The sequence below is a fragment of the Diachasma alloeum genome, unplaced genomic scaffold (assembly GCF_001412515.2).
Source record: "Diachasma alloeum isolate Michigan unplaced genomic scaffold, Dall2.0 Dall_scaffold_00176, whole genome shotgun sequence".
NCBI classification, from domain to species: domain Eukaryota; kingdom Metazoa; phylum Arthropoda; class Insecta; order Hymenoptera; family Braconidae; genus Diachasma; species Diachasma alloeum.
Window position 1 is genome coordinate 3002152 of NW_021680342.1, and position 22379 is coordinate 3024530.

General features: G+C 37.8%; 2 protein-coding genes across 3 annotated transcripts in view; one reads left to right on the forward strand and one right to left on the reverse strand.

The window, feature by feature from the left end:
- The first annotated feature begins 67 nt into the window (after window positions 1-67).
- On the forward strand, window positions 68-14166 carry LOC107035443 (unconventional myosin-Ie). Of its 2 annotated transcripts, none has more exons than XM_015252846.1 (12): window positions 68-362; window positions 6640-6768; window positions 7028-7117; window positions 7202-7296; window positions 7407-7584; window positions 8326-8488; window positions 9265-9390; window positions 9535-9663; window positions 9732-10096; window positions 10635-12205; window positions 12719-13338; window positions 13943-14166. In XM_015252846.1, exons 1-12 carry the CDS (start codon window positions 360-362, stop codon window positions 14017-14019), a joined length of 3546 nt encoding a protein of 1181 aa, XP_015108332.1. In that variant the 5' UTR covers window positions 68-359; the 3' UTR covers window positions 14020-14166. The 2 variants fall into 2 exon arrangements, with proteins under 2 accessions (XP_015108332.1, XP_015108322.1); XM_015252836.1 differs by lacking the exon at window positions 68-362 and adding an exon at window positions 791-872.
- LOC107035453 (EH domain-binding protein 1) overlaps window positions 13350-22379 on the reverse strand; it is a 12008-nt gene continuing 2978 nt past the window's right edge. Inside the window, exons 2-9 of the mRNA XM_015252860.2 lie at window positions 21105-21494; window positions 19535-20297; window positions 18341-18901; window positions 17735-17818; window positions 17267-17380; window positions 17003-17203; window positions 16175-16728; window positions 13350-15787 (exon numbers count right to left, since the gene is read on the reverse strand). Of these exons, the coding sequence (XP_015108346.1) occupies window positions 15706-15787; window positions 16175-16728; window positions 17003-17203; window positions 17267-17380; window positions 17735-17818; window positions 18341-18901; window positions 19535-20297; window positions 21105-21494 (2749 nt within the window). The 3' untranslated portion in view covers window positions 13350-15705. The remainder of the gene's footprint in view (window positions 15788-16174; window positions 16729-17002; window positions 17204-17266; window positions 17381-17734; window positions 17819-18340; window positions 18902-19534; window positions 20298-21104; window positions 21495-22379) is intronic.

Here is a 22379-nt window from a genome sequence, read left to right on the forward strand (position 1 = left end):
GGAAATAGAAATAACACGTTTTCTCGTGGGGGCTGGCACTACTGCCACACGGCCAGTGGCACTTGGTCCCTCACGATCAGTCGGTGGCGCGGCACGACGCTAGCTACAACTCTCTGAAAATCTCTGACTCATTCGTTTATCCATGTGAGACGCATCACGTCATACGAATTACTCACGACACCGGGAGACACTTCAGTCGGATTGATACCGTCTCCGGACACTCCTCGCGTATTCCGTCAATTCGTAGCGCGATGTTACCACGGGGTTTTCAGGGGACGCCGTATTGATTTTGAAACCACGTGAAGTTTTTAGTGATAAAGTTTATAGTTCTTGTGCGGAGTTGTTTCCGAGTTTCTACAATGGTAAGTTTTTGTGTCATACCTGCGACCGGCGCAGTTCGCACTTTTCCGTAACTGGAAGAAACTATTTTCTATTTTCGAAGGTGGCTCATTCAATTTTCAACGATTAAACAGCAGCTGGTGTTTCAATTTCTTTATTTTCCGTTGTTGGTGACTTTAACGAGATATCAAGTATTAATAGGTGTTGGGCGTTGATTAAGTTTGGGGACAAAAATGAAAATTAAATGAATGGAATTGACTCATATTTGTTTATGATTTTTCTGTGGAGTAATTGGCATTTTTCCGTAATTGGAAGAAACTGTTTTCTATTTTCGAAGTTGGCTCATTCAATTTTCAAAGATTAAATAGCAGTCGTTGTTGGAATGAAAAATATAAGTGAATGAAATTAAATCATTATTTATTATCTATTGATTATTTTAGCACTCAATTTTCAACAATTGAACAGCAGTTTTCGTTTAAATGTTTTTATTTCCAACTGTTGTGTCCGACTGTTGTGTCGTGAGTAGCGAGCAAGTAAGTATTGATAATGTAAAGTATTAATGGCAGGAAAAACATAGAACCCCTCAGGGCAATCCCCTTAATCATCCAACAATTAAAAAAAAATTCTCAGAATAACCGTTTTGTTGTGCTTCACTTTTCATGACTTTTATCAGTATCATTATAGTCTCATTTTATTCATCCAACATTCATATAATCCACATTACCCATTTTGCCTATTCACCATTTTATCGCTTCGTTTTTTATTCATTCCCTTGTGTACTCCTCGTTTATTTATTTATTTATTCATTCATTCCCTTACAAAGCTGCGAGACCAAAGCGAAAATCATGAATGAACGAATGAAATCACCACTAGTTACAAATAATTATTCCAACTTTCACATAACACGACTCTGATTTTTCCCGCCTGCAGTTTTTCGGTGTGACTACCTGTTATTTTAATAACTCTTAAAAATTGCAGTGGTCTAGATAATTAAACCGGTCCCCTTCGTGTCCCCATGCTCTCCGTGTGGTTCGGATAATAGTAGAAAACGTTAACTGCTCTGTTGTGAGGTGAGATAGTTTTTGAGAATCTCGTCGCGTGACTCTCGCTCTTGTCCGTCCCAAGGATGAAAAAATAGAGGATCGATCCACCTTGGGTGCCTCTGAATCGGCTCAACTCCGTGTATTTTCACCCATTTGTGATCCTATTCAATGAGCCCTGGTACACTGATAGAAAGGATTAGCTATTGTTAACAAATGGATTTGGCTGAAGGTTACACTGAGAACAATTTCAATGGTAATTTTAACAACAAGGGAATTGTCAAAGAAATTATATTTACAGTAACAATAAACTTTGTAGATTAAACTAGGATTCATCGTTCGATTTACTACGTCAAATAGAGTCATCCACATTATGATGGAATGTTCACTTTAATGCACGCACGAAAAAATTTAATAGAAAAACCTATCGAATTCGTTAGAAAATTCTATTGAATTTCTTAATAGAAAGTTTAATAACTTTCTGTTAGTTTTTGGCTGATTCTATTGACATGTTCAATAGAAAACATTCAATAGAAAAAGTCAACAGAATTTGATTTTTCCATATAACTTATTCTTTTCATATATTTTCTGTAGAATTTGCTCGACTCAAATTTTCTAAGTTTTCTCCATTCTATTTTTCTTTTCTTCTCATAAAGAAAATCAAACGAAAAAACTTGGAAAATTTGAGCCGAGGAAATTCTAGACTTTTTCTACTGAATATTTTCTATTGAACATTTCAATAGAATCGGCCAAAAACCAATAGAACAGTTCAATAGAAATTCAATAGAATTTTCTAACGAATTCGATAGGTTCTATTAAATTTTTCGTCCGTGTGTAATAGTTGAATCTACAATGTTTATTGTTACCGTAACTATTATTTTTTTGACAATTCCCTTGTAATTGAAATTACCATTAAAATTTCTCTCAGTGTAGGGTTTATTCGGTTTCACCAAATGTTCATTCATTAATAGTTAACGAATCTCGTTTGGAATAAATGGATCTTTCTATCAGTGTACTACCCTGATAGAAGAGATTAATTATTGTTAACAAATGGATTTGGCTGAAGCCTAGAGTCTATTCGGCTCCAAATGTTCATTTGTTAACAATTAACAAATGCATATTTGAGAAGCCTTATTCAACTTGACTTTCACCTTTCAAGTGAACAATTCAGTAGCGAAGTGGCCAAACGGTTTAAGTCGACTTAACTCTTATCTGAGTTTTCGAGGAATATCTCCAAATCTAAGGAAGATAGCGAAATTTTCGCCAATATCTTTTTTGAAACTCTCAATGTCCTCTACCGAAAAGGTCATAACAGAAATTTTGCTATCTGCCTTAGATTACGAGATATTCATTGAAAACTCACGAATAGTCAAAATCGACTTAAACCGTTGAACCACTTCGCTACTGAATTCGTTGACTATTAACGAATATTTATTTGGTTATACTCAACTGTACCATTCGTGAATAGTTATTTTAATAGTTTTCAATACCAGAATAAATGAACCATTCTATCAGAGTACGCAGATATCCACAAATTGAAGTGTATCGTGTCTGATAAGATATGACGAATCACTGAATATACACCAGGTATCGTTGTTTTGTTTACTGTAAATTTCTGTTTCTCGGGCAATTGTAGATGTTGAGTGGATTGTAGACAGCATGAAGCCCTGGAAGAGGCAACTGGGGCTCACCGACGCGAAACGAATGACAATTTTCGTCCCTCAGTGTACATAGAAGAAAAAACCTCATTATGGGAATAAGTTTTTACTCGGAAACTCTCCTCCAATCGTAGAAACTTGGAAAATTACCTCCCAATTAAAATTTATTCTGCACAAAGAGATTGAAGTTTGCAATGCCAACTTCAGCCTTCGGAATAACTTCACGTACTAATTTCATTTATTTCTGAAGTTATAATATCCATGAATAATTTAATTATTCGTATTGTACGGCCACGCGTATTGATGAGCCCCTCTGTGGCCCACATTATTAATACGCTGTCCGCAGTGATTGGATTATACGATTTTGGTATCGTGAATGACGCGAGAATACTAGTCAGCAAATAATGAACAACGTCTACCCGGAAAAGAGGCGAAAAATTGTCGTGATTCATCGGAAAAGTAAATGTACAGCATTTAAAGGGAATCCTGGATAATTAACGTTTGTTCATTCATTCTCGTATTCGTGATGTTGATTATAAGATGTAACGATCTCTGAGACTTTAAAAATATTAAATTTAAAATTGTTTGCATTAATATTTGCAGAATTACTTTTTTTCATATTTATTTAAGCTTTCTTGAGGCTTATACAGCTGAAAAAAATACAGTGAAGTGAGTGAAAAATAAATATTTTCCCAAATAAGTCTTCTCTTTGACCCGAAAAAATCGCAAGTTAAAAATTATTTTAAAATTAAATATGAGAAAATCTCGTGCTGACTGTTCGAAAACTGTTCTAAGATGAAAAATTTGTGTCGCAAAAATAGATTTAGGTGTTCCAAAAACGTTTTTTTCTGTTCAAGCAAGAAATTTCATTTTTAGAACTATTTATTCGTTATTCTACGGTCGTTTTAAGTGAAATAAGGGCCAGTAGTACCTTGTTTCGGTTATGCAATCACCCAGATAAGAAATTAATGTTTAAATAAAATAACAGTGATGTTATGATAGCAATATTGTTACTCAAGGGCCAAATCCACCTTAATAAATTAGCCCTTATGAAAGATATTTCGATGCTATTGAGTGCAGAAAGCTTATTCATGCTTGAGCCTTTCAAATTTAACTCAAAAACCACTTTTCGGTCCAAACAAGACTTGTTCGAGAACCTGCTCCCTTTTATCTCTGTGTATGTGCATATAAAGTACGATTTTACAGAAGATTTGTTCTCAATGCATGTCCCATTTTTCTTCTACGTTTATTTAGAACTCTTTTTCGAGTTCTTCAACAATTCCTCAATTTCTTGTAAAGAATGTCCTAGAGTTTAAACACCGCAGAGCACGGATTCTCTGTATTGTTCACAAAGCATGAATTCCTGGATAATTATTTACTCAACACTCGACAAATTTCCCTAAATATCTGGAATTTCTCAACGAAAGGAAGAGCGTAGCCTCGATCCTATCAAGAAAGTGCCGACCTTAATCTCAAATGAATCACCCATGGAAATCCATTCTTCCTTCACTCGTCCCCTGCAAGGTTGAATCCCCACGTTAAGCCAAATAAAGTCACCGGCGTCCCTGGATTTTCTGACAATGGAATACATGTACATAAGCAATTTCTCGTTTCAAAACATTTATGTACCGTTACACACCGGCGAATAGCCCACTATCGTCTACAGCCGACGAACGAAACCGTAAACGGAAGTATCTCTCTCTCTCTTCTTCGCTTTTCCTCTCTCTCTTTTTTTTACCGCTGATACAAACAATAAGATTTGACATCAGCGCGTGTGTGAATCGTCGAATGCACATTTACAAAGGGAACAAAAAATTACTGGACTCGTCCCGAGGCATTTACATGGAGCGGAAGCACTTGCTAGACGGACGCGACACTCCCATTCCCGTTTAAATTAGAGCTGAGGTCAAATTACAGATGGCAACTGAGATTTGACGGTTTGTAGCTGTAACAATGCTGCAGGGGAAATTCCACAGGAGTGAAATGGCTTTTTACACTGATACAGGAATGCATTTGTTGTGAATGCGGGCTTGTTGCTGGATATATTTGTCGATTCAATCGTCACGAGGTGGATTCATTAATTGTTGACGCACAATCTGGTTAATATCGGTCTTTGGTCGCGTCAATTAATTATTTGTTGAATTTTAATGAATGAATTTGTGCCTCAACTTTCTCTTGTCAACAAAAATGTTTTATATTTAATTTGATAGAAGTTAAAGGCTTTGTTGAGAGCAAATAAATTTTTTGTCGTCTCAGAATCATTATCGGTGGTAGGAACAGACCTCTTGGTTTCGTCAATTAATGATTTGTTAAATATTAGTAAATGAATTTGTGCCTTAACTCTCTCTTGTCAACAAAAATGTTTTATATTTAATTTGATAGAAGTTGAAGGCTTTGTTGAGAGTAAATAAATTTTTTATCGATTCAGAATCCTTATCAGAGATAGGCACAGACCTCTTGGGTTCGCCAATTAATGATTTGTTAAATTTTAATAAATTAATTTGTGCCTAAACTCTCTCTTGTCAACAAAATTTTTTTCTATTTAATTTGATAAAAGTTAAAGACTTTATTGAGAGCAAATAAATTTTCTATCAGTTCAGAATCATTATCAGTGGTAGGGACACACCTCTTGGTTTCGCCAATTAATGATTTGTTAAATTTTAATAAATTAATTTGTGTCTCAACTCTCTCTTGTCAACAAAACTTTTTTCCATTTAATTTGCTGAGAGTTGATAACTTTTGCTGAGGATAAATAAATTCTTCTATCAGTTCAGATGTACTATCATTTTTCATATCATCATATTTGGTTTCAATTTGCGATGATAGCAACATTCTCTTGGAGACTTTGTTGCAGATCTCATTTCGCTCTACAAAAGTAATCTATGAGAACTCCACGATTTCCTGTTGACTCGGAAAACTGTTTGTTTATTCATCAAAAACTCTAAGAACAAACTGAAAACCTTCTCGTACGAAATATCTTTTTGTAAATTTCACTTAAAAACCCAAGGTTTTATGAATTTCCCACAAGTCCCCATTTAATTTCCACAATATCCCATAGTTTCGATAAGACATGCATCGAAAACTCCCGTGGATAAAGAGAATCAATGACTCGGCGTAATAAACCGCCAAAACAGCGAGCATTCGATGTATATCTCTGAAACCGAAGGAGATAAGGTAATTTCCGTGCAGACGCGTTTGTAGCGCTCACTTTCCTCTGCAAATAACTCCTTATGAAGATTCCGCTATCTCAAAAACTGATGTGAAAAAAATTAATGACTCACCCCAATGAATCATCGACCCAATAAGTTAAATAAATACCTCCGACCTCAAGAAAAATAGAGAACTTTTCATAAAAATCGTTCATAACTCATTCTTAATTTTTCAAAAATTTTCATTTTCAAAAATTAAGATTGTATTTCTACTCCAAAATTCCCTGAATCCACATTTTCGCAAATATAACAGAGAAAATTACCATCTCCCATTAATTCCACGAGAACATATACAAAAACTAAAGTGAGACGAGAATTAGTCACTTCGTTTCACCGACCCACCACTAATAATTCAAACTCGTAACAACTTGGCTTTACAACTTCCATCATTAGGTGCAGCATCACTGGCAAAGTCAAAATGTCAAAGTGTCGGGAGTCGACGACATGGTCCTCCTCCCAAAGATCACGGAGGAAGCAATTATGGAGAATCTCCGGAAGCGCTATATGGACGACTACATATTCGTATCCTTTGATCATAAAAGTTTATAGGATTCAAAGCCCCCTCGTTCCTTCATTTAACCATAGGAAATTGAGAGGATGAGAATTTCTCACGCTCAAGTCTTCATCTCAGGTGCATTAACTGAAAGTCTAGTGACCCCTGGGGGCCATTGTACGCCTGCTAGATGCAGCACATTACGTAAAACCCATTGAGCGGTTGCATAATGATTTAATGAACCTGAGATACTATTTTCCTCAATGCAACTTTTGTATTCACACGTAGACGTGCATTGGGCCTGTTTTGGTCTCGATAAATCCGTTCAAACAGATGCCCTATTTTGGGGAGAAGGAGGTGCAGATATACCAGGGAGCGGTGAGTAATTAAGTTTCACTCGCGCAATAATTAGCCGGGAAATATCGTGAAATAATCGTTGTGCATTCTTTCTGGATCGTTAAGGCTCCGTACGAAAATCCACCTCACATCTATGGTCTTGCGGACGACATGTACCGCAATATGCTGATAGACGTGGAGAGCCAGTGCGTCATAATAAGGTTCGTCATCCGCGTGTTTTTGAAATGCACTCTTTGTCCCCGCAATTATTTTTCTATTCGCTTTTTTTCCGCTCGTTCTGTTCTGATTCATCTCCGCTACGATGAAACAGCGGCGAGTCAGGCGCCGGCAAGACGGTTGCAGCCAAGTACATAATGGCTTATGTATCGAGGGTAAGCGGTGGTGGCGAACGCGTACAGAGAGTCAAGGACATTATCCTGGAGTCCAACCCACTGCTTGAGGCCTTTGGCAATGCTAAGACCATCAGGAATAATAATAGCAGTCGATTTGTGAGTTTATGAATGGGTTTAGGGGCGCGAGAGTGGGTCAGTGTGGTGAACCACTGAAGTAATCATAGTTTTTTTAAATGAATTTCTGAATGTAGAAGTCCAACATTTGTATTGGGATTGCAGAGCTTCTTTACAGAATATTTTCAAATTGAAATGTTAGAAAAAATTGTCATTTTGTCTGTAGTTTAGGAGGAATTTAAAGAAGAACATTGAAATTTCAAATTTCATTGAAAATATAGTGCGATTCCAAATTTTAGAACAGCAGGAAGACGAGAATTTCCGAAATTGGCCTAAATTTTTGATGAATTGAGAATTCAAAGTTATTTTTGTCTAAATTTTTCGGATTTCTAGCAATTTTCATGGGATAATTGAACTGAAATTTACAGTATCTATTGATTTTTTCATACAATTACGAATTTTTTAATGAAAAAACTCCTTGGAATTTCCGTGAAAGTGTCACTTCATAAAAATTTCGAAGAAGTCTGTCGGAAATTTCGTAAAATACTTGTAAAATTGTCATTCCAAATTTTCATCGTAAAAATCACTTCTTCGAAATAATAACAAATTTGTCTACATTGAGGAATTCATTACAAATCGACTCCAAATGTAGTTGAAAAAATTTCCATGATTTATTTATGAGATTCACATGTTTGCATGTTTACAATTACGATTATTTCACCCACTTATCCATTTCACCAGTGAATTCACAGATTCTTAAAAAAAATCTATTTACTGCTCAAGGGGAAATACGTAGAGATGCAGTTTGGTGATGGCGGACAGCCCATTGGCGGTAAAATCACAAACTTCCTCTTGGAAAAATCTCGAGTGGTTAGGCACAACACTGGCGAAAGAAGCTTCCACATTTTTTATCAGCTGGCATCTGGCGCAAATGAGCAGATGAAATGTAAGTAGGGGGCCCCGCCATCAGGGTCATTCTCCCCTGACGACACGTGCTGCGATTCTCTTTTAATTTACAACGAACTAAAAAAAATACTCTCGTCCTGGATTTCTTCGTATTTTCCTCTGGCGGTAGAAATTCCATGGAAAAAATCAATTATCCGGGGAAACACGAGTTAATTGAATAGGATATACGCATGATTGAATGCCATGAGAAATTTTCAATCCTAAAGACCTGCAGATAAATCTTTAATGGTCTGTTACCTCTACTTTTCATGAAGGAAAGTGAATTTGTTTGCTCTAGGATTTCGATGAAAAATCTTTTTCGGTCTTCAATTAATCATGAATCATACACTGTTAGAAATTTTTTTAAATTTCATGGAAAATGACAGTAATTCTCCTGAAAGTGACATTGAGTCGGCTAGAATTCAAGGAAATTCATGAATTTTCAGTGCGAGTGAGATCAAATTTCACAACTTGATTGAATTTTCAATGAAATATGAATATTCAGAAACAGAATGACATAAATTTTCAATTTTTCCCCGATTTTTATGAATTTTCACGCAATAATTTAACTAAAAATTCAAGTATTTTATTGATTTTCAGATCATTCGAACAGAAAATCAACGGAACATTTGATTTTTCAAATACAATATTTCCTGAAGTTTCAGGGGAAATTAAACACTATAAAAATTCGGCACGCAAAATTCAGACGAAAATTTTTAACAGTGTAAACTACTTGAGACGAATATTTTGGTCTTATCTTTTCATTTTCGTTATCAGCGGAGTTGGGATTGAGACAAGAACTCGATAACTGCGATTACCTGATGAATTGGGACGGCACTGCCCTCCGGCAAGCTGATCGTGTAGGTGGATCTGATGCCAAAGAATTTCAAGAGACCTTGAAAGGTAAATAATCCCACCACGAGTGAACACCGAAATCTTATCAACCTTCAGGATAACTAATTGATACATTCCCATATCTATGAATCACTCCGCGTCCCCATGCCCTCAATACCGAAACAAAGGATCAAACAAACAATTATATTGCAGCCTTGAGTGTCATGGGAATCGTAGAAACCGAGGTATCAAACCTCCTGAGGATAGTCTCCGGTATCCTCCACATAGGAAGCATTAAATTCCGGGAGAACGGAAATTACTCCCAAATTGCCGATGGAAGAGGCAGGTATTCCCCTGTAAATTACATTTAACGAAGTAAATAACACATGTCTATCCTCTTTTTACTCCAGCACTTGAATTCCCGTCGTATCTACTCGGCATTTCTGCGGATCGTCTCTCCCATAAATTGACATCAAGGGAATTCGAGTCCAAATGGGGCAGTCAGTCGGAGAGTGTTGATGTAACACTCAATGTACCACAGGCACTTTACACACGTGATGCACTGGCCAAAGATATTTATGCCAGGCTGTTTGATTACTTGGTGAAACGTGTCAATTCAGCCATGCAGACCACCGGAGACTCCTTTGAAATTGCTATCCTCGATATTTATGGGTTCGAAATATTCGAGACCAACGGATTTGAGCAGTTTTGCATCAACTTTGTCAACGAAAAATTGCAACAGATATTTATTGAGTTGACGTTGAAAGCAGAACAGGTAAGAATTATTCAATAACTCGAGTAACTCGAGTTCAAACTATTCCCACAATTTATTTATTTATAAGATTATAAGATTTATAAGATTTATTTATTTATTTCTTTATTTATAAGAATGTTAACGAACAAACTATTTTTTTGCAAATTGTAATTTTGAAAGTTAAAAAACATGGAACTTATTCACAAAACAAATCATACTTTGCAAAATTCAATGAAATAAGTGATTAACTACACGGAGAGAAATATTCAATAAAAATTACGTACCTCTCCGTAATTCCTGAGCGAAATGTGGTTGTAGGAAATTTGAGAGAACTATCACGGAATTTGTCCAGAGCGTTCCGTAATTTTAATCTGAATCTGCTGTGAAAAATTACGATACCGTCACTTAAATTTTGAAATTGTGAATTGCTATGCAAGCATTAACACGCGTATAAATCCATAATTTCGCGAGCAATGTAATGCACCTGTCAATTGCATTTCAAGAATTCCTAACGACCTCAGCCCCCGCAACCCGCTAATCCCCCTAATCAATCAATTAGGAGGAATACATAGCAGAGAACATCAAATGGACGCCAATTGACTACTTCAATAACGCGATAGTGGTTGACCTTCTCGAAGGCAAGCGTCCCCCCGGAATCTTCCTGATCCTGGACGACATCTGCGCAACGCTGCACAGCGGCACGGGTTCAGCGGACTCGGACCTCCAGAAGAAGCTGTCCACAGCCTCCAACACCCACGCCCACTTTCTGGGAACAAGCGATGGCTTCGCCATTCTCCACTACGCCGGACAGGTGGTCTACTCGGTGGACGGGTTCTGCGACAAAAACCGGGATGTCCTCTTCACGGATTTAATTGAGCTCATGAGGAGCAGCTCCAACCCCCTCATCCAGTCCCTCTACCCCCCCGACGAAGAGGCGAAAAAAACGAAGACCCTGAAGAAACCGTCGACAGCGGGAAGTAAAATCAGGAGCCAAGCGAGTAGACTTGTTGCACAACTCATGAAGTGCACTCCGCACTACATCCGTTGCATAAAACCGAATGAGACGAAGAAGCCGCGGGACTGGGACCAGATGCGAGTGAAGCACCAGGTGGAGTACCTGGGGTTGAAGGAGAACATAAGGGTCAGGAGGGCGGGTTTTGCGTACAGAAGATCATTCGCTAAATTCCTGCACAGATACGCCATTCTGACGCGTGAGAGCTGGCCGATCTGGTCTGGGGACGAGAGGAGAGGGGTCCAGTGGATCATGTCGAGCATTCACATTGACGAGAGCCAGTACCAACTGGGGATCACCAAGGTCTTCATCAAAGCCCCGGAGAGCATATTCATGCTGGAGGAGGCCAGAGACAGAAAATTCAACTTCTACGCGAGGATCATTCAGAAGGCGTTCAAGAAGTTCTTCGCTAGGAAGAGACAGGACAGCGAGAAACAGGCAGCTGCTGACATAATGTATCGGCACAAGCAGAGGCGTAAACCGAGTCTGGAGAGGAACTTCGTTGGGGATTATATTGGGCTCGATGGGAGGCCTGGGCTCACGAGTCTTCTTGGGAGGAGGGAGAAGGTTCTGTTCGCTGAGGTTGTGAGGAAGTATGATAGGAGGTTCAAGATGTGCAGGAGGGATCTGGTGCTGACGGGGAATTGCTTGTATTTGATTGGGAGGGCGGAGAAGCCGGGGAAGTCGGGGAGGGGGAGGTTTGCTCGGGGCCAGAGAGTCTCTGAGGAGATCGTCAAAAGGAAGCTCATGTTCGAGCAGATTAGCCATGTTTCGCTGAGCACTTTGCAAGACGATTTTGTCATCATTCATGTCAAGGAGGACTACGCAAGTCTTCTGCAAGTTATGTTCAAGACGGAGTTTCTGTCGGTTCTCAGCAAAAAGTATCTCGAAGTCGTGGGGCATCCACTTAATATCAGGTTCAGCAATAATTTGGAGTTTAAAGTTAAGAAGGAGGGCTGGGGGGGCGGCGGCACTCGGCAAGTTAAGTTTACGCAGACTGGCTGGGGGGATGAGGAGGTTTTGAACTCGAGTGGGAAGATTCTGAATGTGACCATTGGACCCGGTTTGCCCGCCAATTCGAGACCCAGTAGAGCTGCCGCGCAGAGGAGTGCAACGAGGTAATTTATGAATTCATTGGATTCAGTAGTTTTTTGACTTCTAGTAGTGAATTATTAATTTGGGAATGAATCGCATAAGAGCCCGTGAATAAGAAGAATTTTTTTTATTTCATTTTGCTAAAGCTACTGCAACTAAGTCTTCTTGACTATAAAAAATGGTAGTTTCATGGGTTCCCCCATCATTCAAAAAAAATTACAGAATTTTTTTGAACAAATGAAAATTAGATTTTTGGAAAATGAAAGGACATGTTAAACATCTTTAATTAACATCCATAAATTTGTTGGAGCGAGTCAAATTTCAAGGTCTTGTTGAATGTTGAATTATTTTGATTACGAGGGATTTCCTCGGCTATGAGAAAAGTGACTTAACATCTCATGAAATCACTAGTTATCCAAATATTTGAAGAGTTGACAGGCTGTGAAGAATTTTTTTAATGGACAATAATAACTTTAATTAATTTGTCAATGAATCCTCTAGTTTGTCTATAATAATTTGCATTTTTTCATGTTTAGACCCATGAATTATCGACCTGCACCATCCCTGCACAATAATCCATCAATAATAAACCAGAATTCGAGACCTGAGAGGCCTCCAATCCCCGAACCGCGACAAACACCAAGAATACTGTCAGGTGTCCAAAGTACCGTTAACACTGCACCGACAGGTTCCAGACCCCAACTGCCACCCAATCGGCCACACGTACATAGACCTCACAATAATAACAGCAATAGTAAAGTCGCTGGGCTATCAGCATCCCTCGGTAAAATACTGGTGAATCCCTCGGGAGCACCGAGAGTAGGTCTCCTGAGAGCTCCTCCGCCTCCCTCAGACCCAGCACCACCGAATCAACCGATGGTCCATCCATTCACCAACAATCAGAGGACGGAGAACAGGAGCAGTGATAATCGATTGTCTACAGGAGTCACTGGGATAGATGATCCCAACCAGAGGCTAGCTGCTGCTCTTCAAATGCATTCCAATAGAAATAAGGGGCCCCAGCCACAACGACTACCACCGAGACCACCTCCAGTCTCGAATCTTCCAAGAGTCAAGGCTCTCTATGATTACAGTCCACAAGACTTGGATGAACTGGCGCTCAAGGAGGGGGATGTCATTGAAGTATTAAAAGAACGTGAGTCATCGTGTCGAATATAATTCTGTATTGAAGTGACAACGTTTTTGCTGATTGATTAAACCTCTGACAAATGAGGTTTTTTTCTTCTTTTCAACGGAAATTGACTCATTATGGAGATGATTTGATATTTATGAAAAGAAAAATGTTAAAATGTAGTTGACTCCAGCCAAATTTAATATTTTTGCTGCATGAGACACTTATTTTTTTATTTTGAAAAATTAGGAAATAGTCAAGGTTTTTTCCGATTAAAAAAACAACGGAAACGTTTGTAATTACCTAAAACTAATCAATCTCTCATTTGTTGAAATGGAAAAATACGGGTCTAACAGTTTCAATTCAACTTTCGTATCGAGGAATAGAACAATTTAATGCAAAACCTTATTTGTCCAACAGATCTTTTTATGTAGGGGAGAAAATTAACAAAATCTAGCAAAAAAGGTCTTGACATTCTCACCTAAACTCACATTTTATGTGAAAATTTCAACATTTGGAGATACGAAAAATTGACTTTTTCTTTTTGGAATTCGACAGTTTTGTTATTGTTCATTCGTCATTCCTAAACTCATTCGTCAATCGATTTAATTCACGTTTTGTCTTTCAGATGAAGGTGGCTGGTGGGAGGGCAGACTGAACGGAAGAAATGGCCTCTTCCCCTCAAATTACGTAGAAAAAATTTAAACCGTTACACATGATGATTTATAATTCCATTTATACCTTACGTTTAGAATTGAAACCTTCCAAAGAGACGCTGACGCGTCAATTAGGTCTAATATGATAGACCCGCATTTGTATCTGTACAGGAGTAATAAAAAGTGTCAAGTCAGACGGCATGCATCATGGGAATTACATGTTTCAGTGATGGGGAGGATTTTTACTCGATTTTGTGACGTAATCCCTTGTATTTCCCTCGGTCCCAGCATGCACGGAATTCTTGGACTTACTACCACAAATTGAGACTCGCAATGATTCATTTGAATTGAATGACTTTATTGATTTCACGAAATTAAAAATTCACTACTTACTGAATTCATAAGCTCTACAATAAACGATAAATAAAACTAGAATGAAGAGGCGAGAGTGGCGTTTACAGAGATGAAATTCTTAAATAATTTTCTCTAATAAAAATGATAAATTCGACAATGTAAATTTCATTTCGCTTGCAAGTATTTACATCATGTGGACGATTTAGTCTTACTCCTTTAAGACAATAAGCTTCACGCATTAAATATTACTTATTTATAGTACTGTTAAAGCTTTGTTCTTTTATTTCGTGGATTCAATTACCAATGAAAATGTCTCTTGAAACAAAAACAATCAACGAATTTTCGAAACAATGTAAAGTAACTATTCTCCAGTCAATTGGTTCAAACCGAAGGCCTTATATACCTTAAAATCAATCAACAGCAATTCACAGAGAATTCTTTTGGCAATAAATTTTTTTTCTTCTCGTGATTAAGAAAGATACTTCTTGATCAATTTTTCGTCGAAGCGAATTAAAAAAATATCTGCACACAATTTGTTCTTTAATACAATTTTTAGAATCTTCATTATGCATAAAAAACGTGCACACTAAATCATTAATTGAATAGAATGAATTAATGCCATGCACAGCTTCGTTATTTTCATGATAATTTCAAGTGGAAAGAACAAAAATTGATTCTTTACTTGAATTAATCATTTTGTTATTAATTGCGACTGCAATTTCTCATTCTATTAAATCACATTGATGTGAATGTAATGCTGGGATGAACCTTAATAATGGAAACAGTCATATTTTGTCTCAAAAAACAGTCAATCGAGTACAAAAACACTTGTAGCCTTGAACGAGTGAAATGAGCAATGAAATATAGATTCGTATCAGTGAATTATCAATTTTTCACGAACAAAAAAAATTGCACCGAGATGCTCCTATGGCACATTTGTGAGTATGATCAATCGACGATGATGATTTTAATTACTCCTAATCAGTGGATAATATTATTTCGATTTATGGAAACCCCCAATACGAATAAAATAATGGATTAACACTAGTTTAACTTTAAAATTGATTCTAAAGTCGTGAGCAAAAGAGAGCTTCAAACCCATAATTATCACGTAATAAAAAAGGTCCTTGGCGGCTCCTACCGTAACTCATCCCCCATTTGTCCATGATTTATCGATGTCTTTCTTCTCATTTTTCCCTTCTAATTTACCTAATTTATTGATGCTTTCATCCCCGAGTGAAAATAACCGAGCGAGGTAACTAAACGAGGCATTTCAACGTACCGTTCTACAAACACAATGTTCAATTTGTTCTTTGGCAACTCCACAGCAGCGTGAACTTCAAACTTTCCAACTTTAAAGCTCAAATTACAAGCACTTTATTCATTGGATAACGCAATTTTTGTTTCGCTGAGCTAGTCCGGCCCGGGACAAGTCTCTTTCAATTTCATCGTCATCTTCAATCCTGCAAAAAATGAAAGGGGAATCATGACAGTATTAGTACTACTTGCGCAGTTAATTGATAAACTTCATTGACTCAAATGAGAAAACTTCGAGAAATAATTTTGAAGTTGAGAAAATTTCGAATAAAACATCTATTTTCTCATAGAACTACTCGTTATCAAAACGATGATATTCAACAGGATATGAAAGGCTTATTTCTCAAATTTCGACACTCTTCCACTAAATGGGTCATTCATCTAAAAAATAGGTGAATTGAGAAGAAAATGTTTAGAAGTCTGTTTGCAGCTTGAAAAATTACTAAAAGATTCGACATTTTTTCATTCATCCTAAGAATAAACCATATTTACCCAAATTTTTTAAAATCACTCATATTATATCATAAACTTACGCTCTTTCTTGTGTATCCAAATGATGCACGAGCTCATCCCTCTTATTAACAATGGAAACCAGCTCCTCCAGCAGCAAATTCTCCCGGACCTTCTGCTCAGCAGTTTTCTGCCACTCCTCCACAGCAAGAATGCTCCTCAGCTCCCTATTCAATAATTCAAATCGCCTCTCCAGGTCGTCCTCCTTCTCCAGAATATTCAGCTGCATCTGCCTCCTCAGGAGTGCATTCTTCTTATTAACGAGAGTGAACCAGAGGGACATAAGCCGTTCAGTGTCTTCCTCATTATCGCTCTCCATGGCCGCTCGTAATTGTTTCTCGAGCTTCGCTGCTTGCACGTCTATCTGACTCTGCTCCCTCTCCAGTGCCTCCAATTCATTCTGAATGTAGGAAGTCATGTCCTTCCCCAAGCCTCTGATTGTGTGGGGACTTCTCTCGGGACTTTTCTCAGGGGAAATTCTTTCCAGAATTTTCGAGAACGAGTACAGTGGGGAATTCGTTTTCTTGTCGACATCCACTGCACTGGCGTTTGCCAGAACATTTCCATTGTGCTCAGACTGTAAAAGATTACATCGATAATTAATTGGAGTTAATTTATGTTAAATGATCATAATCAATTGCGATTATTAACAAATTATTTTGTAGTTATGATATTAATAATACAAAAAAGAATTTTCTAGTTTACAGAAACAAAAATGCTTTGCAATAAGAGAATGAGAGGGCCCTGATTTAAGAATAATTCATACTGAAGTTCAGTAAAAATTACTGCGAACTAGAATTTTTTTTCTGTGTGTTAATGTTCATTAGTTAGATTGAATAATCATTGAATACTTTTATACTCAGACGATCTCCAGGTGTAGACGGAGTCATACTTCTCCTCGGGCTATTATTCTGATCATCAATAGAACGTCTGTCGCTATTGTTATCATCCACCAATTGACTGGGTGTTACAACAACACCCATCCTAGCCTCTGCTATCAGTCTGCGTGCCCTCTCACGCAGCTGTGCCTGCCTGTCCTCGTCATTCTGCGCCTTCAACAAAAAGTTAGTCCATTATTTCTGTTTTGTCATGCTCATTATTTTTGTATGGTGTACCTCCACTGGACTTGATACTGGTGATGATACGTTCGACGTCTTTGTCTGGCTTCTCGCTTGCTCCAGGAGCTGTCTCGCACGCTCGCGGAGCTCGTCGTGACGCGTTACTAATGGCTGTTGAAAATAGAAAATCGTGAAATGTGCGAAAAAATTTAGCTAGACAATTTAATTAGATTTTTATTGAACATTCTATTAGTTTTTGACCGACTGTATGGAAAAATTCTGCAGTTTATCTGTTTTTTATAGAAATGTTCAATGGAAAATATTCTATGGAAATTCCTGGACTCCAAATTTTTAATTTTTTTATTTGATTTTGTTTAATGAGACGAGAGGAAAAAAGAATGGAAAAAACAGAAATTTTACGAAATTTCTTCCTCTGACGAATGTTCGGGGAAAATTCAGTTTGCAGCTATATTTTTAGATGATTTCGTTCTAATTTCTAATCTGGGGTTTGAGAGTAATTCTTACGTGTTGAGAACGAGAGTCTCCGTGTGATGGTGACATTGTTCCACGGCCTTCGGAGCTCGCCCGCATGCCACGGTCAATCAACTCCTGTTAATGAAAAAGGGCATTAGGCTCGTTCGGATCGATAGCTATTCATTCTTTTGCATTTTTAGAGGGGTGATAGCGTTATGCAGGCGAAAGAGATAGGGCTGAAATAATCCGCTGCACCACGAAAAGTTTTTTATTCCTTTATTTTTTAATTATGATGAAAGCTTCAATAACGAAGAGTAATTAGCGCCTTCAATGTGCCGCTCGATATTGCAATTTTTCATCAAAGAAGCCTCTTTTCAAAGATTAATAGTTCAACTCTTTCCTTCTATTTTTATTCACGTTGAGAGAGAGGGTGAAATACAAACTTTGACTTTTTGCAATTTTAATGATTCTCCAAGGTTTGAGGAATTTGTCTTATTCAGTCATACAAAGGGAATGTTTAAAAAATTCAATATAAGCAGCGTGTCAGTTAAATCATCTCGACTTTCCGCGAATTAGTTCATTGTTTTTTTCTGTTTAAATTCCCCAATTTGAAGATTGAAAATTGTTAATATCAATTCCTAAAAAAAATAGACTTACATCTCTGGGAGACATTGGTGACTTCCCCATGGAGATACTCTGTGACAATTTACCATCAACCACCTGGATATTCTCCTCCTCATCGTCAGAGCCAAAGGGATCAGTCAATTGTCTCCTGGTCATGAGAATGGGGCGTTGCTGAGGCACATGTAACGACCGAGGTGGAGACTTGCTCTTCTCCCTAGACGAGTACTTTTCCTTCGAGGGAGACAGAACTTTCCCAAGAATACTCTTTGAACTCGCTAGAATGATGTCCTTGACATCCTTGACACTCGTCGGAGACTTGTCTTTACCCAGTTCATAGTCCTGGCTGTCTGTGCTCAGACTCAAGTGCAATTTATGCTTCAGAGAATCAGCACAGGACTCGTCTCTTTTATAATCAAAAGGATTTGACCTTCTGTTGCTGTCTGCCCTGTGCCCCCTCTGCTCCATCCCCTCTTTCTTCCTCATGTTTCTGATTTCCTGGCCGAATAATTGAACGCTGACGTCAGAATTGTTGTCCGTGTTGAATCTACCGATCATGTAGGAGGATTCGTCTGTTGTTTTACCAATTTGATGAACCTGCAAAGTAAGGAAACGAAACATTAATGAAATTCATTAATTAAAGTTAAAATGGAAGATTTAATGAACCATTTGATTTTCCTGTCAAATTATCTACGAGAACTTTCCTATCCCTCTCGAATTCCTCCACCATTCAACGGATATGTGTGAATTAAAATTGATTGATCTCTCCACTCTTTGGCACAATCATGGGACAATTTATGATGACTTTATAATGAATATCTGTGAATCTCACAGAAATTTTTCTCACTCCATTCATTGATGTTCTTCGAACACTAATTATAAAACGAAATCAACTCATCTGACAAAAAAATTGTAAAGCGAAAGCAAATGAGGAGAGAATGGGGCAATTTAGGATGCTTTTATGATCTGTATCTCTCAATCTGATGAGAATTTTCCCATCTTTTCCTGATGCCTCTTAAAATTCTCATGAAAATACCCTATATCTCTCCAATCTTTCAACATTCTTCAAAAAATATTAGTTGAATGAAATCAACTTAGTAAAAAATGGGACAATTTATGATAAATGTGTGTCTCACAGAAATTTCTCTCACTCCATTCATTAATGTCCTCCAAAGACTAATTATCGAGAAAAATTAACGAATTTCACAAAAAATTAGGTAATCTTCTTACCTCCAATTCATGACCAGTGAAGTGAGCCCTCAACTGATACAAGTACGTCATAACCGCAAGTTTATCCGGCACCGTTAGTATATCCATATCCGCAGGTTCAATTACCCTGGGTATCCCAAGTGCCTCACCAGCATCGAAAGCCTTTTTACAGTTTCCCTTCACGTCGTGCGGCAGCAGGGAATCAATCTCGATGAGATCAGGTCTGAAATGATGTACTATAGCGCAAAAAGCCATTCCATTGCGCCAGGAAGTCGTGAGATTAGTGACTCTTACACCAGGATAATTTCTAGTTACATCCTTGCACCACTCGAGGAGATCCTGGCCAGGTGTTATCTCTCTCAGTCTTGGGGCGCCTGTCTCGTTCTTCTTCAGATCCAGGGGCTGTAATTTCGATCTCATCGCCGTGTTCTTGTCGTTCTCAACGGCAATCTCGTTCTTTATTGGAGATATATCCCGCAGGTTATCGGAAATGGCGCTGGCACTCAAGCCCCGAGGAAGTCTTGGCTCGATGTTCGTGGGAGTCATGGCATCGTCTTTCGCTAGGCTTGCGATACTGACTGGGGTGCTGGGCATCTCGCTTTCGGTTAAGCTACTCGTCATCAAGTCAATCTGCGTTGATATGTCTAGAATTTCGTCCAGGTTCTTGAGGGACACCTCCTCGACGTCCTCGGGGATGTCCTCGTTATCGAAATCGTCCAGGGGGGCTATGTCACTGTTGTTGTTTACTGACATTAAACTTGCCATTGACTGCATGTCCTCATCCCTGTTTCAATCATCATCAATTTATGAATTGAGAAATGCAGAATTTAGGAGTTTGAATCGTGATTGAATGGAGGAGAGAATTATGGACCTTTTATTGAGAATGAGTTTTTTGGAAAATATCGTGTAGTTTGGGGAGAATAGCTATAGGAAGCGTTTTCCTAAAAATTTTGCAATCTGCTATGCAATGTTAGAAAACCATTCTTTCTATTCTTGAAATTTGAAGTTCAAAATGTTGAAATTTTTAACAATTACTAATTTTTATGAAATTTCTATGTGTGTTGTTACTGATGAATCAGTTAATTTTTGGAATAATCAAGGAAATTGGGATTTTCAGGCCTATTTGGGCAAATGCAGGTAAAAATTGCTCTGAATTTTCAATTTATTCAATTGTAACTTAGATTCCAAAACAATTCTAGTAGTATTCGTCTAAAAATATTCATTAAGAACTGTTTTTTTGCCTAATTGATGTCTCAGAATGTAGGGAAGATGGGAACATCTTCTTGATTACGTTTATTGGAGGTCTTACTGTATTTTTTATGGAGAAGATCCTCAAGGAAATTGAAGAAATAATAATATACTAAAAAATTATCATAGAAAGAAAGTTTTGACGTAGGAAATTCAAGAATATGAATTGAATTTTCTTGAGAGCTAATTTTCCCTTCCAGTTTTCATTTCGTTCCACAAAAAAAACCCTTCGGATATTTTCCTACCATACATGCTCCAAAAACTGAAGTGTAAGTGAAATTAGTTCGTCTGTTGTTTTTACAACGCAGTTAATCAATTCAGTGTCAATGAAAAAACTACTTACGTGGCTTTTCCCTCGCGCAGAAAAACACAGGACAAAGTGCACTCTATCGTTGATCTAACGATTTTCTTGGATGTTGGCTTCAAGTCCAATTTCAATTGTTGCTGACTAGATTCGAGGGTGGCATATTTTTTCATGTTGATATTCGTGGCAGCCACGTGACGTCTTTTACCAGTTGGTGATACATCTTCAACAACGAATGTCCAATCCTTGTCTTCCAATTCGTGGGTTCTAGGGTCTTTGAAGAGAGTGACAGAGACAGTGTGATTGTCGGGGACTGGCCAGCTGACAATGCCAATTAGAGGATCGCTGAGACATGGCTCCCACTCGAGGGGCTCCGAACTCACTCTTCTGCTTCTTCTCGTCCATACTACACTCAGCTTATTAGGTTTCCTGGGTAATTATGGAGGGATTTTAATTAAAAATCTTCAGTGTTGGAAACTCCAAATAAATTTGAATTCCAAATCAATGATGGGACTATGATTCAAGTGGAATTCTAATGTAATTAGGGCGAGGGATAATTCAGTAGTGAGATGATGACATTCTTTCATGTAGATTTCATTCTTTACTAATGAGGTCCACATGGAAATTTTTCATTTCTCATGGATTCAAAGATATTCTTACAAAGTTAAGATGAAAAAGAAATGAATGGAACAAGTTGTTGATGAGTATCTCTGAAGTAAGAAGATATGAGAGAAGAAAAATGTCTGAAGAGAAAGGAGCAAAATTTTCGCGGGTCAGTTCCTTATGAAACAGAATAAAATTTACAAAAGAAGTCATAAAATTCTTTCATATCCTACAGATTAAAAGGGGTTCTCCACATATTGTCATAAAAAAAATCAACGACTTAGCTCTCTAGACCAACAAAACAATTAGATTTCGATGGATATTTCTAAAGCTTAAGAAAATAGAAAAATTAGAACGGAAACTTTTCTTGAGCAGAAAGTTCCACGCTCTTCCCCAAAAAATATCCTCATGAGAATTCGAATCTATCATAAATTCAAAGATATTTATATAAGGCCGTGACTATTCGCACCATTGCGTGAATCACTCCCGTACACTCCATACACTCCACGCATGCGCGAAGTTTGTGTGTTTCACGCAGCCGAATTTTCATACTGCTGTGTATTTCACGCAGTTCAAGTTTCATACTACTGTGTGTTTCACGCAGTTGAAGTTTTATACTACTGTGTGTTTCACGCAGTTGTATTTTTATACACCTGTGTGTTTCACGCAGTTGGATTTTTATACACCGGTGTGTTTCACGCAGTTGTATTT

Coding starts and splice junctions, on each gene's coding strand:
- LOC107035443 (XM_015252836.1), top strand. CDS start 819: ATGTTTTTATTTCCAACTGTTGTGTCCGACTGTTGTGTCGTGAGTAGC. Junction 6,769..7,027: donor ATATGGACGACTACATATTC/GTATCCTTTGAT, acceptor ATTCACACGTAG/ACGTGCATTGGGCCTGTTTT. Junction 9,664..9,731: donor CCAAATTGCCGATGGAAGAG/GCAGGTATTCCC, acceptor TTTTTACTCCAG/CACTTGAATTCCCGTCGTAT.